At 42.8% G+C, this 17,786-nt stretch overlaps 1 protein-coding gene across 1 annotated transcript in view; it reads left to right on the top strand.

Annotated features, from left to right (window-relative positions):
- The window catches only part of T265_15179 (hypothetical protein), a gene marked incomplete at both ends in the record, with an annotated part of 46,695 nt that overhangs the window by 13,026 nt on the left and 15,883 nt on the right, over positions 1-17,786 (top strand). The window contains 3 exons of the mRNA XM_009176938.1: positions 14,517-14,662; positions 15,887-15,949; positions 16,743-16,805. Of these exons, the coding sequence (XP_009175202.1) occupies positions 14,517-14,662; positions 15,887-15,949; positions 16,743-16,805 (272 nt within the window). The remainder of the gene's footprint in view (positions 1-14,516; positions 14,663-15,886; positions 15,950-16,742; positions 16,806-17,786) is intronic.

Genomic DNA, 17,786 nt, shown 5'->3' with positions numbered 1-17,786 from the left:
AGAGTCCTAAACACGGCTAACATAACAGCAGCTTTCCAGAGGGAGAACACTGTGCTCTGTACTGCTACAATTGACGCATGGCCCCCCGGCAAACAGAACCAGGGACTGTGTCTACAAAATTAGGTGTAACGGTTGCACTAAGATCTATATTGGACAGATGGCCAGGGAACTTCACATGAGAATCGGAGAGCATAGGAGAAAAATAAACAGGCCGCCGAGAAACGTGGACGAATATCAAGCGTTACTGAAAGACTCGGTAAGTACGGAACACGCACCGCACAAAATAGATTTAGAAAGTGTTGAGGTTTTGAAGTGGGAACTACGGTCCACGTCACAGAGGCCGATGGCCGAGGCGGTAGAAATCGTCAAGCATCCTAGTGTTAACAGAATAGAAGGCGTGGAACTGGCAAGCGTGTGGAGAATGGTCTTGGATCAATCGAGCAAACACGTGTTGGTGTGCGATTATCAGAAGAAGGAGTGGTCATCGTTTGAATTTCACTTAACCTTACCTGCCCCCTTCTCCCCACTAAATCGTCCAAACACTCGCAAGCCCACGAAAACCAAGGAACATCTACCTGTGGCATCCGAGATGAATCATCAATTGAAGCACCCTGAAGTTGAAGATTAAGGATCAAGAGCCAATCGGAACTAATTTGATTCTGCTCCAACCCATCAATTCGAGATTTTAACAAGCACCCGTTAATAAACACTCAACACTGACACCGTCCGCCTTGAAACCTAGCCAACTTAGTGACCTGTTCACTTGGCCTGATGAATCTTTTGTGTCAAAGGCGAAATGTTGTCCAAATAAAAACTACCGATTGTTTACCAAGCCCATCGGATACGGCGACCTCACCATCGATTCCAAAACTTTTCTAATCCGCTGGATACTGTTCTCAGTGTGGAGAACACTAGAGAGTTTGTCCTGTTGTCTACAAGTTGTTGATCAGTGGAATGGTTAACCCCAACTTGTTTCAGTCACGGAATCTACATGAACTGGTTACGTGCTGACTTTCTCGTTCAGTTTAGACTTCTTAAACGAATGTTCACTCATCGTGAATATGATTAACGAGACGAAATCTCAAATATTCTTATTCTTATCCTACCAACGAACTACAAATAGCTCAGAAGGAAGAGTAATTCTCACGGAAAGTGGGCATTCATTCGAAGAGCCAGGCGATATATGACCACGTGATGTGGTTTCCGTGAATGAAGGGGCACTGTATCGTAAGTGCGAGCTACTCATACTGCTGATCAGCCACCAGTGCCTGAAGGCCGTAGTCTGCAACCACTAACCGGAGGCTGTTGGTTCGAAACTACCTGAGTTTCGTGAGATTCGTTGATGATAGGCTGCACAATACTTTTCAGCATAGATTTTCTTCAATTATAACATGAAACCTCTACTTTCCACAACTTTTCACTACGGCACTGTTGATAGCTCAGTTCACCTGAACAACGCATTCATGCACTACACTAACATATAAGTCTGCCCACGACCGACTTCACCCTTCTTGGGGCTCATCAGATAGCCAGAGTTCCGAGTTTCCATCAAACCTATGTTCTATGTGAACTCAAATTGTACAAATTCTCGACCAACATACTCACCTACATACCAATTTGGTTTTTACGAAGGACTTAAATGAATCTCCCCTCTGCTTTGCGTTTATTGTCTTTTACAAGTAGTTGTGGTATCTTGAATATCCTACCAGGTGAAACTTGAGGCTGCCTAGTGCGGCACACTCAGTTGAAAAAAATATGAACAATAGATTCAGCTAAGTCTCCCTCGAAAACCAACTTGATATGAAGATGACTGCATTAGCCGAATATCCATAGTGATTTTCCGTACACTGAAATTCTGTGTGACAATTGATTGTATTTTCCGACTGACTTGACGATCAACTCAAAATCTTGAGTTCATCTGTCGTATATGAAGAATCTGATGCGCTCTAGGATAACACTGGTGCAATAAATGTTACACAAGTTTCTCCTGATGTAAAGGATCTTTCCGTCTGTGGTATAATACAGATCTCCTCTCCAGGAGCGAAATCTCACACTTTATATACAGTACTCTCAGCACTCCCATGACAATTCCGCAGCTTCAGCAGAGATTTCAAAACATGAACAGACTAACCCCATAGGTTTTGGATGAAATTCCCGTGCCTCGACTTATCTGAATGCTTGTTTTATGTTTGGTAGTTTTAGCAAGCAAATCCATGGGAGATGACATGTTACGTAAGCCACAACATAGAAGACTCGTTCAGCACATGCTGATGTTAGGATTTCTCAGGTTATATAGGTCTTACTTTTGGCCTGCGGGCAATTTATCGAGCTTCAAAACAAAACATTGGTCAGTCAGTTGGAAAAAGTTTGGAACCGATTGAGAAGTCATTGGTCAGCTTGGTCAGCTTTCAGTCTCCTCAGGTAGCGCTGATATGCGTCAGTTGGAGTTTGGAACCGATTGAGAAGTCATTGGTCAGCTTGGTCAGCTTTCAGTCTCCTCAGGTAGCGCTGATATGCAAGCTCATGCATACACTTGATAGCAAGGTTGCAGACCAACATGAACGTTAAAAACGGAAACACAGTACAGGTTGGATCCGTCTGCGAGGGATGGCTAGACTGTTCTATGACTCTTATTCTGGGTATAGACTCAACACAGTGCTCCTACAGAATGATGAATTCGGGAACGATGCCCATATTTATAAGCCCATAAAGTCCGATGGAAATAGCATGGTACTGACGAACCGTTTTCCCAACACTTACAACCATAAGTTAAGGGATGCGTAACACCCTGTACAAGTTTCACCAACATTATTCACCCACTTTCTCCTACGGCTGCTTTTTCCAGTGTTTCGTGTTCTATCTAAACCCACGAAACTCCGTGCAACTTGACATCATATACGGAAAATGGAATCGTGGGACTGTAGTAAAATGTCTGAATAAAGGAGAATTTGCGCTGGCTGCAGGGCTATGCCGTTTTCCTTCTAGTATCAGCTGATCCTCCTAAAATCTCTAGCTTCGCGTGGACATTGAAGGGTTTAAGGCAAATTACAAGTTGTCGGAGAACAGGCGGGAGGGCGGTGACTTTTGTATTCGGCGATCTACCTCGTGCGGTGCTTCCAACAAGAGGACTTAGATATGAACGATAAACTTAACGGTAAATCTGATCATCAGTAATGATTCCATGATGAAGGTCTGACTTAATCATCTTCAAATGACATGAGGCGATTCCAGACAAAAAATGAAGTTGATGGATTAATGACTGCTGACAAGTTAGTACCGCGCATGACTACAAACGCGGCATGATTTATTGGTACTTGCAGCACAGAAGAGCATCAACAACTGTCTGACTAAAATCAACCCTCAATTCAATGCAGATTACAAAATAAGTTACTTAGAGAATAAAGAACATCAATGTCTATAGTTGGGAACTGTCGATCTCCTTTGATAGTAACTATCTCCCAAAATCGTGGGGCTTCGTTTCCTCGTCAGAACCAGTTATTCTATAGTGGGCCATTTATTTTCATGGGTCATCGAAGTCCAACCCTTTCAATATTGACTGAAATAAAGCCTTGACCTTCACAGCCAAACACCAGCTAGTCAAAACTCAGCTTCTATAAATCAATTTCAAACAGCTACTGAATTTTTCTATTATTGTCAAGTAGACATAAAAAGGCAATTGAACGTCATCTGCCAAAAGCCCGAGGTTTTAAATCTTAGCCGGCGCGAAGTAACTTCAGATCGAGCTTCATCGTTAAAAACAATTTGACGAGTTGTTCATTGGTAAGGCGGTTCTTCATCATTGTTCGTACAGTGCCTGTTTTCTATGACAGCTGACTAGCACTGTCACCACATGGTCGTGCGCGTCACTTGTAGGTAATAATTTGTCGTTGATCACGTGGTAGATGATCTACCCGCCGAACTTGATAGTTGGCTTAATCACCATGCGAGGAGAAACGTGAATGCGTGATTCCTCCACTTAAGTCTGCATTCGTATAGTTTCTAGGGACTAGCTAGTACTACGTATTGTTTTGCACTCAATTTGAGTGGTCTTTGCGAGATTTACGTTGCACTGTGGTCCGTTTGTTTTGCGTCTGGTTGAGTGACTGAGTGATTCCATTTCAGTAGCTCTGCACCTTCGTTCCAGCTGGGCCACTGTGTTTTTCTTGTGTGTTAGTTCCAGCAATTTGGTCGCTCCCCTGCAACCTTTTATTTTTATTAGTTTCCCCTCTTCGGTCTGATTGGTCCGCTGTAGACGGTATGCTCCCGCTGCTCCCAATAGGGTCAAAACTCTGGTTAGATCGGGTTTTGGTAGTGTCTAAACATTAGTAGCTCACGTTAATTGACTGCTCATTAAACGTCATCTAATCAGCAGCAAACGTGAAGCTATACTTCTTCGAATTACTACGATTATGTGTAGAATCTTTGTACCCTTAGCTGCTTCGGGTATGCTGAATAACCCAGATAAATCATTGCTTTCATGTTTTCTGGGCTGAAGTACAAACACAAAGAGGAATTTTTATGTTTCCAGGGGTGGAACACATACTTACATTAGTAAGGATATACAATAACAGGAGAGGCTTTTGCTTACCTGAACTGTGCTTGACAGAACAATAAAAAAGAAATTCAGTGCGGAGGGTCACATTTGACAAAACTATGGGGAATTACGATTAGGATACCTTGTGCATATCCTGAAACTAAGTTCATTGCCTATCCTCATTTTGGTCAGCTTTGTTGCTCATTACCCTGCATTATCCTTGCCCCCAACCCTGCTCTATGGGATTGAGAAATTACATAGGTGTACTCTGGTACCGCATCACCCCGACGTTCATTGAATTTCTGACAAGAGCAACTGGTGCCATCCTCTCCCATCCATTCAATTAGGCACTGTTAATATTAGTTCCAGTTTGGTTGGTCAGATGACACCGCAATGTCGTAAGTTGTTCTTGGTTTATCCTACATACGGTTATTCTTCTACATCCATCTGGAGATCATTCGACCCGCATGACCAATATTTGGAGATGATTTTTCTTCCGTCCACCAACGTGTCCTTAGTATAGTAATATGGAGCTCGAGCTCTTCTCAACCTGTCACTCATTACCTGCAACAGTTGTGTTCTAGAAGACGGAAAACTACAAACAGGGAAATCTTCCTGGTTGGACAGAGAGTTTAATGTGTCGCGTGTTGTTGTGATAAGTGATTTTCTTGAAGTGTACAACATTAAGTCACATCCTTAAAGAAGTATAGTTCTGGTATGAAGAACAGTTAGTCATAGCCAGAGTCTAAGTCAATATATGCGACCATTCTAGTATAAACAAACTCCTTGCAAACTCTCCGACTATTAGCGCCCTAAATAGGACAGTCTTTAACATCACCCGACTATAATGAAAAAGCGGCCTGTACTTTTCACCGAGAAGTCTGTTTATTCCTGATATCAAGGTCAGACGTGTAAACATACCACACTGCTGTCAGCGCAGATGGACACACTGGATGATTCATTAGTGTTTACCTCAGCAAGCGACCAGCAACCCAGCAGAGAAACTACATGCCTTTGTGAACGCTCGATGGACTCATTTGGAATCACAGGGCATGCTGGTAGGTCCGTGATATGAAGCACTTTAACGCCTCCATGTAAAATAGTCTGTCCATTACCCTTACCTCAGTTTCATGGATAGACGAGGCTATACGTGGTTCGAATAGTAATGTTATCAAACAGTTTAGGGTTTATAATTTGTATCCAGCAATTCGACCTAGGAGACCTAGTTATCAAAAGGTGTCTAGAGGCGTCATCTTATAAGCTATCCTTGTGACCTAGTATGTTTCGTAATTCCAATCACATTTGCGGTTGGTGGAGTACACCGCTGTTTACATATGCGGAACATCCGACGAATTATTCTTAAAGTGCATCATGTCCTAGGCAGCTGCACCAGTTCAGTAACAAGCAACGTACCAATGGTGTATTCCTTACAAATTGTTAGAACCGGATGTTTGTCGACTTTTCATACTACCTATCGCATCGTTAACTTTCCGGCTGTTCACACCGTACTGCGGAGTTATCGTGTTCCAGAAATACGTACGTTGGGTTTCGGGTCAGGAATAACAATGCGAGTGAGGCTTTTCCGACATCTGAAGTGCAATGTTTTCATTGCACCAAGTGGATATCCACGCAAACGAAGCTACGAATGCCGTAAACAATCTTTTCCTGGGCTGTGCATTAGTTGATTCCAATTTGTTTTTACGTTTCATGTTAAAAGAATAAATCTGCCCGCATAGCGGACTTCCCATTAGGCACTGTCCCGTATTCGTTTATTCTACATATAAAGGCATATAAAGGCGTTCCTTCAGTTTTCAGATTTGCAGTATCACCTCCCCGCTCCCAGAAGTAGCTGTTACACAGAAGCTGCCTCAAACGCCACTGCCGTTAACATAGAAAAAACTACCTTTTTGTAATTCATTTGTGAATCCATCAAATATTTATAGTGAGTGTTTGTAGCGTATTCATTGTGGGTGGTTCTGTTTTTGTCTACCTGATTCTTTTCTATAGAGGAGAATGTCGGTAGCTCAGGTAGCGTAGATGGTCGTTGGCTTGTTCGCTGAGCTGGGCAATTTGGTTGCAAACGTTTCATCACCAGTCGAGGTGACATCATCAGTGCGTAGTTGTGCGTAGCGGTGGGTTAGTGGTTGTGCACCGCTACGCACAACTACGCACTGATGATATCACCTCGATTGGTGATGAAACGTTTGCAACCAAATTGCCCAGCTCAGCGAACAAGCCAACGACTACCTGATTCTGTTAAAATACCTGGAACGCGTATTTCCATGAAGAAAATACTAGCTTCACTGTGTAGAGTGGTATGAGTGTCAGGCTTCGCATATATCGTATGAGAATACGCATGGTTTATGCTTAATTGTGTCATTCTAGAGAGAAGCTAGAGTTAATCGAAAAAGTTTCTTCAAGTAGAATAATTAGTGTGACCTTTGTTTTTCCCTAGGGCTAATGGAGTTATGTTCTTGCGAACAGCTAATCGTGGTTAAATGTTATATTGGATTTGAATGAAATCTTTCCCCATCAGGAAATTGAAACTTGCGTAAAAAGGCGTGTTCACCCCGTTATAAGACACTTTCCAACACAACACTTTGGATATAGGCCACCGACTGTGTTTACGATCGACTTCGGTTAAGAATCAATGGCGTTTGTATGAGTCAGCATGCTGACTAAGCTGTCTAACTGGAACTGTCTCGTTCGGATGACCTTCACGTACTTTGCTGCGTCGGACAACGTGTGTTTTGTCGGAATTCGGTGAAGAAGCAAGCCGAGTGGGAGTTAGCATGCAACAAGGCAGAGCTGAAGAAAACCTTTACTCAGGATTCTAAAAAGAGAAGTGTTGATGGTCAGGGCTTGGCGTGCATTCCTAAGGCCATCTAAGCCAGCGTTCGGCGTTTTCAACAGGCCGGAGCTACTCGGTTTAAGAAAATACAGTCTAATATAACGATGAAAACGAGGGTAATTCCAGACTAGATTCACTAGGTTCTGGAAGGGCATTTATATTCCATATGATAAGACACTCTTTGTGTCCACTAAACAAGGTTTTCTGGAATGTGTTTTGTATTTATAATACGAAACACTTGGTCCTCCTCATACTTTTTGTCAAGACCGGGAGAAGATATATCGCATCACTTCAGTCACTGTCGCGAAGTATTCCAGATACATGCAAGATGCAAAGATGCAAGAGGAAAAACGACGATTGTGAGACGGACTGTTAATGGTCTCTAAGATCGGTCAAATAATCACACCACAATGTCTGAATGAACAACTTTTACGCACATTGTTGATTGTTAAGCCTTAATGAATGTGGACTCGAAATTTTCTAGTGACTAAGGGTTCAGGCTTTGCGACAAAACTTGTGGGAAAAATTACAACGGCTGATATCAGGATGTCTCGCGGTCGAGGATTGCGGGTTTCTGTTTGACCTTTGACCTCAGCATTGTCGTTGCGAAATGAGCTGCGCCAGTTAGTTAGGTGTGTGTTCAGAAGCGTGTGAAGTGATGTGCTTAATTGGGACGGCAAAGCGAATGTGCTAGCTCCTAATTAGCGATTATACACTCATCTGCAAACTAATTTGGTTCTTCCGAGAGACTCACCTGGAACCTAGGCCTGAGAACATCATAAACGAGAGATTCAGCTGGGTTTCAGGTGAATCTCTCGGAAGAACCAAATTAGTTTGTATATGAGTGTATATTCGCTAATTTCGTGCAATTTGGTTTCAAGTAGAACATAAGGTTGACGGAAACCCGGGGACCGCGCCTACCTGATGAGCCCCAAGAAGGGCGAAACCGGTCGTGGGCTGTCGATGGATTTTCAGCAACCTTATGAGTAGTACATTACAAAGTGCTACCTCGTAGTTTGTGTAATGGAAGTCCTCTAGATGTGTGTGCTAGACGCTGTCGCGTATTGGAATAACCACAGCATAGAACTGACGCCACTTTCAACTCGAGTTTATCGGTTACTTAGTAAACCTTAAAGTGTCAAAGAAGAAATGTAATTTTGCTGTTTGTTCCATGAGCACTAGGATAGCTTTGTTTCAAACCGCAGTGAAACCATTTGTCAATAAAATTTCTCTTGGAACCCCCTGTGGTCCGATCTGCAAGGTGCCTGTGAAACTGTCTTCACCAGATTTATTCACACTCGGCGAAAATTTGGATAACTGCAGATGGTGGCTACCGAGATTGTAGAGACCAAGAAACCTCCCTTTCGCGCGCCTACATCCGAGGAAAGTAAACCGTCCCTCAATATACTTTAGTTTATACGAATTTTTGGATGAAATACAACAAAACAAATATATCTCAGACAGTTGAACGAGCGGCAAGTAAATTACGATTACTGTAATCCCTCAATATACTATGAAAAGTTAACCTGTTACAGAAAAGCCGTATTGCTGTTTAGGGGAATCCTGAAAGGGTGGCTGCTGGTTTGTCTGTTGGACTTGATAATCTGCCTGTAAGCGCTCACCCGCAAATGGAAGAGATTCAAAGGGTTAATAAAACCATTAAAATAAGCATGTGGGTAGGAGCTTGAGCGATGCTTTTATTTTAAAATTGATGGAAGGAATTTCCACAGTGTCACCAGTGATATCAAATTTATGTTTCCCCCATTCATATAATACCATGGGTTTATCAGAGGAAGTAGCATGCAGTTTCTCAAGGAAGACTTCTAGGGTTCGGGTCAAAAACATCATCGAGAAGGCTGTCATCTTGTTTAAACATCGTCACACTGTGAAAGACCTCAAGAACCCCCCGGTAAAAACAAATAAATGTGCAAATGCGTGTAGTCTGGATTCCCGTGGAATAGATGATCAACGGAAACTCAGGGAGTGTGCCTTCTTGATGAAACCCAAGAAGGGCTGCTAATGAGATCTCAGCAACTTTAAAGGAAAAGCAAAGTAAGCCTTTTCAGGATCGGCTCTGGCAGGATTCTACGTCAGTTAAATCCTTCTGCCTCACGTTTTTTGGAGAAATTTCAGCTACAGATGAAGGCAACTCGGCTGTTGCAATCATTTTTCTGGATGTTTCATCAGTTTTCACCATTGTCCAAGAATAAATCAGTTAAGTGATTCATCCCTAAACAGTCTTGTTCCTCTATCGGTTAGCCAAGTGGTTATTCTTCTTGTCACTTATTAAAGTCGGTATATAATGATCGTCTCTCATTTGTCTTCAAAAATACCTTTTTAGAGCACAGGGACCTCTTTCTATACTGATAACACCTAAGTTGTGCCAGTCACCACTACTCCGGACATTTTACTTCCCAGACAATGTGCCGTCAGTCATTTTGGCCCTCAGTGCCAACAGATCCTATAGAATGGCTAAACCCCTTTCAAGGAAGGTTCTAGGAGAGTATATCGTGAAGTCAATGTTCCACAAAATAACTACAAGTGGAGAGGAACCTGATCAAAATAGTGAATGTAGGTTAACTGATTATTTGCTACTGTTCGGAATGATAGTTTTTCAATGACTGATCGAAGAAGTGATGAAACTACGATAAACAGGCGATATGTCATTTATGGTGCTAAACGTTTTTGCTGACTGTTCAAAGACATGGTACAAATAATTGGATTTCATTGTTCCGCAGGTTGTGTGGTTGGTTCCGCCGATGGGATACCATGGTTTACTGAGGCCAGCCTGATGCCTGAGTGACAAATATTCTGACCATGTACACTGCCACCCCGGTGACCGCGTATTAAATCGGGGTCGCAAACCTTCATCAGTGATATGTTTCGGAATTTGGACCCAAAGCCTCGTTTCCAGTAATCGGTTTGGGATCACAGTAAACGCTAGACACATCAAACAGACTTAGAAAGTTGAGCTTTGAAGGCGTACAAGACGAGGTAGAATCTATGATTCTAAATTCGGAAAACTACGAGCCCGGACCAGTGGACTGAAAGACCCGGAGCATCCCTCAACGAGAGTAAGCATCCACCTAGCTCGAATTGACAAAAACTACAGCTTGGCTGGTTTGCTGGGTCATCGACACAGTGCCGATCAGCGTTTGAGTATAAAACTAGAGGATGGTAGCGTACCAATGACCGTCCTTGAGCTGGAACTAAGGCAGAGAAACAAACATTCAGCTGCACGTACGTCTAAACATCCACGTCCTGTGTACACCAATTACTCTAGTTCTGCAGCTAGCTTCCTGCATTTCATGGGCCACAAAATGGGCGGCTTCATTGTGAGTTAAGATATATTATTTATGAACGACCATTTCAAGACCTTGCTATAAACTAAGTCACACATAGAAGCTCAATCCGAATTCAATAGTCCTTCACCAGTCAGTGCACCCGTGACGTCCGGATTCGCCTATATTTATGGCTGAAACTACACCGGCCGGAAGGTCTGTAGACCAAAATATTCGGGGGTGAATTGTACCAATATCTTTGAACGGTTTGCAATTGTCAACGGATTTACCCTTTGCTTCTCGAGTTATGGCCCTCAATAATTAAGAAATTTCATCTTCCTCTATTAGAACTTTAACCGACGGAATGATATTTCCCAGATGACTTAAAGCCTGGTAAATTCCTTATCAGTGATAGGATGACTTGTGAGTGCACGTGGCCATAAATGGCGGCCTGCCACTGGTTTTCCGAGGAATACACTCATTTGCAAATCAATTTGGTCTTCATGAGAGACTCAACTGAATCTCTCATTTATGATATTCTACAACTGAATGTGCTGCACACAGGCCGCCCCCTGTTTCAGTTAGAACGATATTTGAGATATCGCAGTATATTTTCATAAAGGATACTACTCACAAGGTTGCTGCAACCTTGTGAGTAATTTCCTCTAAAACTAAATGAGTTTCCTAAAATGCATCTTTGAAAACGCATCGGGACACAGTGGCTGAAGAACTATCGCCCTTTCGATGTAGCAGACGAAACCGAACTACTTTTAGCCTTTCGCTAAATTAAATGTGTTACGCAGGCAAATGTCGTATCCCGTGGAATGGAGAAAGTGGGAGGAAAACGGAACAATAGTTTTATTTGCATCAAATATCCGTTGTCGTCTCTGCACAGATGAAGTTTAGAGAGAACTGATCTAATGTTTATAGAATAGTCAAGTATAATGGGGAACCTATGACGTCACAATCAGGCGGTTGGGGCCTTTGCTCCTTCAAGTGATCGAATTACCACAACCCCATGATACTAATCGCTCCATAGAAATTAGTTGATTTATTAGTATTCCACAGAGTTACTGGCATTATCAAATAACAAATTTGTAGTAACAGAGTGGAAATAGCGACAGTGAGAAGTACAAGCAAAGATGGAACAGATTTTCAGTAAGCGGCAAGGCTGTCGAATATCAGTCTCGATCGACTGCCATTCAGTCCCATAAACTCCAGCTTTGGTTTAATAAACCTGACAGCTGGCTTTCGTCGAAGAACTGACGGTGCGTCTTTTAGGTAGGTTGTCCTTCTCATACGAAGACCACTAACGGCTATGCTTAGCGCCACTCTTACTTGAGGAAAGCGGATCTCATTAGGGAGAATGACTTTGGCGACCGTATGGGGAATCGCACGACAAAGCCCTGAATCTAGCACAGCATCATTGTAACCCATTTGTATAAGAAGTGCAACATATCAAACATCTTTTCACGAAAATCACCTCTGGAACAACTATGTTAGGGAGCTACGGCTTCAAAAAGACCATCCGCTTCAATAAAGGTTTGTTTGCAGTGCTCCGAGGAAGCGATCCCAACCATACCTTCACATCTGTTTTCCTTGGAGATTTTGTCCTGTGATTAGAGCCAATCTATGCTAAAAAGCTCAGAAGTACTGTAGACCTTTTTTTCTCTCACAGGAAATCAGCTGGTAGTGTGCACCTCAAGAAACACGAAGAAGGTTCGAAACCTTGATCTCCCGATTAGTAACTTGAGGACTTGACCATTTGACCATGAGGGGACAGTTAGCAGTGTGATTAACTGGGACTTAGGTAGGATAAAGCACCACTGATCCTTCGCTCACGCGTTTACGTGTTAATTGCTTTCTCCAGCGACGATTTCTCAGATACGAGTTTCGTTCACTGTGTGAATATATCCTTCTCCTGAGCTGCTTATGAGTTGTGAGTGGTGTGAGTGTCTGTGCGACTTTCGATGTTGATTTGTTTTCCTAGATGCTCATTCTACTAAGATGGTTGCGATCGGATTTAACAGTAGTTTCTACCAGTTGGCACTGCGATCCTAAACTTTTCACATAAAGCCTTGTTTCAGCACTGTACCTCATTTGCTCCATTCGATGGTTCCAGAGTATTAAGTCGCGACGCTGCATTTCAAATCCCCAGCCCCAGTGGCCTGACAGGACCACACTATTGATCAATTGGGAGAAAAGTGCTTCAGAGCAGGGGATACTACTGAGAATATTCCCTTTCGAGTTCAGTTCAGTAGCAATATTTCAGGCATGAGGCAACCGTGAACGAAACGAAAGGGTAGTATCAACTATTACTGAGTGTCTCTATAAATTACGGGTGTCAGACGAGGGATACTAAGTGCGGATTTTACCGTTGCCACTTACCTCTACAGCCCACATCTGTGAAAGTAAAAGAAGCATGTCCGGAGGCCATTATCACCCTGACAAAACCACAAGTAGGAGTCTGTGCAAGCTTTTGGCTCAATAGAAGACACCGAAAATGAGCTATGCGAATTTGACAAAGATGTCAAACTGGCTTGATTGAGATTGGTGTGTATCAGTGACCCATGATGTGGACGCATTTACAGCCAACTAGGTAATACTGTGCTTCCCTTTCTTTCGTGGTTATCGTGCGCTTGAATTAATTCTAGTTTACTGAGCTCGAAAAATAATAGTTTTAAAAGGAGTATCCAAATCACTGTTTTCCTGAGCACAACACTAGCCGGCACTTGGTTGTCCAGTTACATATTTGCTTTCCCACGCGAATGCTTTAAAGCCTTCATAAGACTGGCAAGGAAAGTATTGACTTGTGACGGAATGCTGTCTGCTTCATTTCTGGGATGTCTGGTAGAATTGAGGACCCGCATTCACTATGATCGAGCTATCCTGGCAGCCGGGCAGGCAACACCTTGTTCTTTCGTTGACACCCACGAAGCAGTGTTGTGCCTCCGAATACAAAGTATTTGACCGATACCAGTAAACTAGTGAGCAGTTAGAATGACTCATTTTTATTAGAATTCGGAGATCAGAAGAATACTGTGGGTGATCCTATATAAACAACCTTTTACAATTTTGAAGGCCGTTGGTCAGCACAGTGTGGTTCATTTGCATCCAACTCCAGCCCTCAACTAAACACAGAAGAACCAACAAAGTCTGCTTGGTTTTCACCATTCAATAGCAGGTAGATGCAACGATTTTGACGGTCAATCCTTAAAAACATTATATTGGCCATTTTTTGAGTATGATAAGATGCAATCCCTTATTTTCCAACCCGAAGACTGCCCTTACACAACATCGAAACAATTTCCTATCCATATTCCACTGTGCATCCGAAACAGTAGTTTGCACTTGAACACGAATTCCGCTAATGCGTTCTGCCCATACAGAAGGAAAGAGAAGCTTTCCACACGACGGTTCTCGAAACAGCTGTCCTGTTTGTGTGGATCGTGATGTTCTACAGTTTTTTGTCTAACGAATTGTTTTGAAGTTGTTCTGCTGTAAGATTTTGTGAGTGATGCAGAAAGAATCGTGCGTAGTCCCGACATATCTCAGGAATGCATCATAACTTCGCCACATTCTTCACCATTCCTATTTAACTGTATGGAACTTGATTTACCAACTTTCGACATTTCTTCCACTGAAATTTGCTACCAAGGCTCTTTTGTCACAGTGAGGTCATCCTCTTGACTGTTCTAGTGCTACGGACAAATGCGATAGCGAAACCTTCCCAGTTTCGCATCAGAAAAAGATGCAGTATTTGTGAGTTTTCGAAGCTGCGCACTGTGTGATGTTCACATCATATACCAAGCTTCACATCCGTTACATTGATCTGCTTCTTCTTTTGTAGCAAGATATACACGGGATTTTATTTACATTACCTCTCATTCATCATTTTCCAATCCGTCCAGACTCCAAATGCACAAGAGTTACAGCATCCAACATGTCACACTAGAATTGATTATTCTCAATGAACATGGCTACAGTGAAATCAGAGTAAGGCAAGGTTAACGCATCGTATAGAATCCCGGTTGAAATTTGCTAGCGGTCGTTATTCGACAACAAGTTTCTAGCTGGTAAAAGTTGCGTTGTTGGTCCAATATAACTGATCTTGGGTGTGCTTTCACACTCATACATAATACTTTTTACACGGAGTAGCATATTTACCCAGTTTGCTGCCAGGCGAGAAGTTTATCAAGTCTTATTCCGTTCTCACATGGTTGGTCTGATACGGTTTAGTTGGAACACCATTCAGATTATCCAAGTACAAGACGTCCACATTGGTGGAACGGTGGCAGAAGGCGCATTTGGATTCAAGCGACCAAACGGGGAACCATGTGCGATAGGTTTTACTTCAGGTTCCCTCACAAGGGAATAGCAAAGGGAAGGCGCCAGTGTGGTCTGGGGTAAACCTTACCAGACACACAATGAACAAATCACTCCGTAAACTTTCTTGTGAACGATGGATAAGAGACTCCGAAATACTAGATGTCCCCTCGGGTAATGGGGTGTCCCAAACACATGTGGTCTTGCGAAAAGTATTCTACTAGCCAGATGACCACCAACACTCATGTTTCTGGGTACTTCGTAACCCCGTCACTTATCAGCGGGTTAGGTCATTGTTAGATCAGATTCGACATAATTTTATATNGATCCTTCGCTCACGCGTTTACGTGTTAATTGCTTTCTCGAGCGACGATGTCTCAGATACGAGTTTCGTTCACTGTTTGAATATATCCTTCTCCTGAGCTGCTTATAAGTTGTGAGTGGTGTGAGTGTCTGTGCAACTTTCGGTGTTGATTTGTTTTTCTAGATGCCCATCCTGCTAAGATGGTTGCAATCGGATTTAACAGTAGTTTCTACCAGTTGGCATTGCGATCACAAACTTTTCACATAAAGCCTTTTTTCGGCACTATACCTCATTTGCTCCATTCGATGGTTCCAGAGTGTTAAGTCGCGACGCTGCATTTCAAATCCCCAGTCCCAGTGGCCTGACAGGACCACACTATTGATCACTTGGGAGAAAACTGCTTCAGAGCAGGGGATACTACTGAGAATATCCCTTTCGAGTTCAGTTCAGTAGCATTATTTCAAGCATGAGGCAACCGCGAACGAAACGAAAGGGTAGTATCGACTACTACTGAGTGTCCCAGTATAAATTACGGGTGTCAGACGAGGGACATTAAGTGCGGATTTTACCGTTGCCACTTACCTCTACAGCCCACATCTGTGAAAGTAAAAGAAATACGTCCGGAGGCCATTATCACCCTGACAGAACCACAAGTAGGAGTCTGTGCAAGCTTTTGGCTCAGTAGAAGACAGCGAAAAATGACAAAGATGTCAAACTGGCTTGACTGAGATTGGTGGGTATCAGTGACCCATGACGTGGACGCATTTACAGCCAACTAGGCAATACTGTACTTCCCTTTCTTTCGTGGTTGTCGTACGCTTGAATTAACTCTAGTTTACTGAGCTCGAAAAAGAATAGTTTTAAAAGGAGTATTCGCNGATCCTTCGCTCACGCGTTTACGTGTTAATTGCTTTCTCCAGCGACGATTTCTCAGATACGAGTTTCGTTCACTGTGTGAATATATCCTTCTCCTGAGCTGCTTATGAGTTGTGAGTGGTGTGAGTGTCTGTGCGACTTTCGATGTTGATTTGTTTTCCTAGATGCTCATTCTACTAAGATGGTTGCGATCGGATTTAACAGTAGTTTCTACCAGTTGGCATTGCGATCCTAAACTTTTCACATAAAGCCTTGTTTCAGCACTGTACCTCATTTGCTCCATTCGATGGTTCCAGAGTATTAAGTCGCGACGCTGCATTTCAAATCCCCAGCCCCAGTGGCCTGACAGGACCACACTATTGATCAATTGGGAGAAAAGTGCTTCAGAGCAGGGGATACTACTGAGAATATTCCCTTTCGAGTTCAGTTCAGTAGCAATATTTCAGGCATGAGGCAACCGTGAACGAAACGAAAGGGTAGTATCAACTATTACTGAGTGTCTCTATAAATTACGGGTGTCAGACGAGGGATACTAAGTGCGGATTTTACCGTTGCCACTTACCTCTACAGCCCACATCTGTGAAAGTAAAAGAAGCATGTCCGGAGGCCATTATCACCCTGACAAAACCACAAGTAGGAGTCTGTGCAAGCTTTTGGCTCAATAGAAGACACCGAAAATGAGCTATGCGAATTTGACAAAGATGTCAAACTGGCTTGATTGAGATTGGTGTGTATCAGTGACCCATGATGTGGACGCATTTACAGCCAACTAGGTAATACTGTGCTTCCCTTTCTTTCGTGGTTATCGTGCGCTTGAATTAATTCTAGTTTACTGAGCTCGAAAAATAATAGTTTTAAAAGGAGTATCCAAATCACTGTTTTCCTGAGCACAACACTAGCCGGCACTTGGTTGTCCAGTTACATATTTGCTTTCCCACGCGAATGCTTTAAAGCCTTCATAAGACTGGCAAGGAAAGTATTGACTTGTGACGGAATGCTGTCTGCTTCATTTCTGGGATGTCTGGTAGATTTGAGGACACGCATTCACTATGATCGAGCTATCCTGGCAGCCGGGCAGGCAACACCTTGTTCTTTCGTTGACACCCACGAAGCAGTGTTGTGCCTCCGAATACAAAGTATTTGACCGATACCAGTAAACTAGTGAGCAGTTAGAATGACTCATTTTTATTAGAATTCGGAGATCAGAAGAATACTGTGGGTGATCCTATATAAACAACCTTTTACAATTTTGAAGGCCGTTGGTCAGCACAGTGTGGTTCATTTGCATCCAACTCCAGCCCTCAACTAAACACAGAAGAACCAACAAAGTCTGCTTGGTTTTCACCATTCAATAGCAGGTAGATGCAACGATTTTGACGGTCAATCCTTAAAAACATTATATTGGCCATTTTTTGAGTATGATAAGATGCAATCCCTTATTTTCCAACCCGAAGACTGCCCTTACACAACACCAAAACACAATTTCCTACCCATATTCCACTGCATCCGAAACAGTAGTTTGCACTTGAACACGAATTCCGCTAATGCTTTCTGCCCATACAGAAGGAAAGAGAAGCTTTCCACACGACGGTTCTCGAAACAGCTGTCCTATTT

This window comes from Opisthorchis viverrini (assembly GCF_000715545.1).
Source record: "Opisthorchis viverrini unplaced genomic scaffold opera_v5_385, whole genome shotgun sequence".
Taxonomy (NCBI): Eukaryota; Metazoa; Platyhelminthes; class Trematoda; order Opisthorchiida; family Opisthorchiidae; genus Opisthorchis; species Opisthorchis viverrini.
This window is presented reverse-complemented; position numbering and strand designations above follow the sequence as displayed.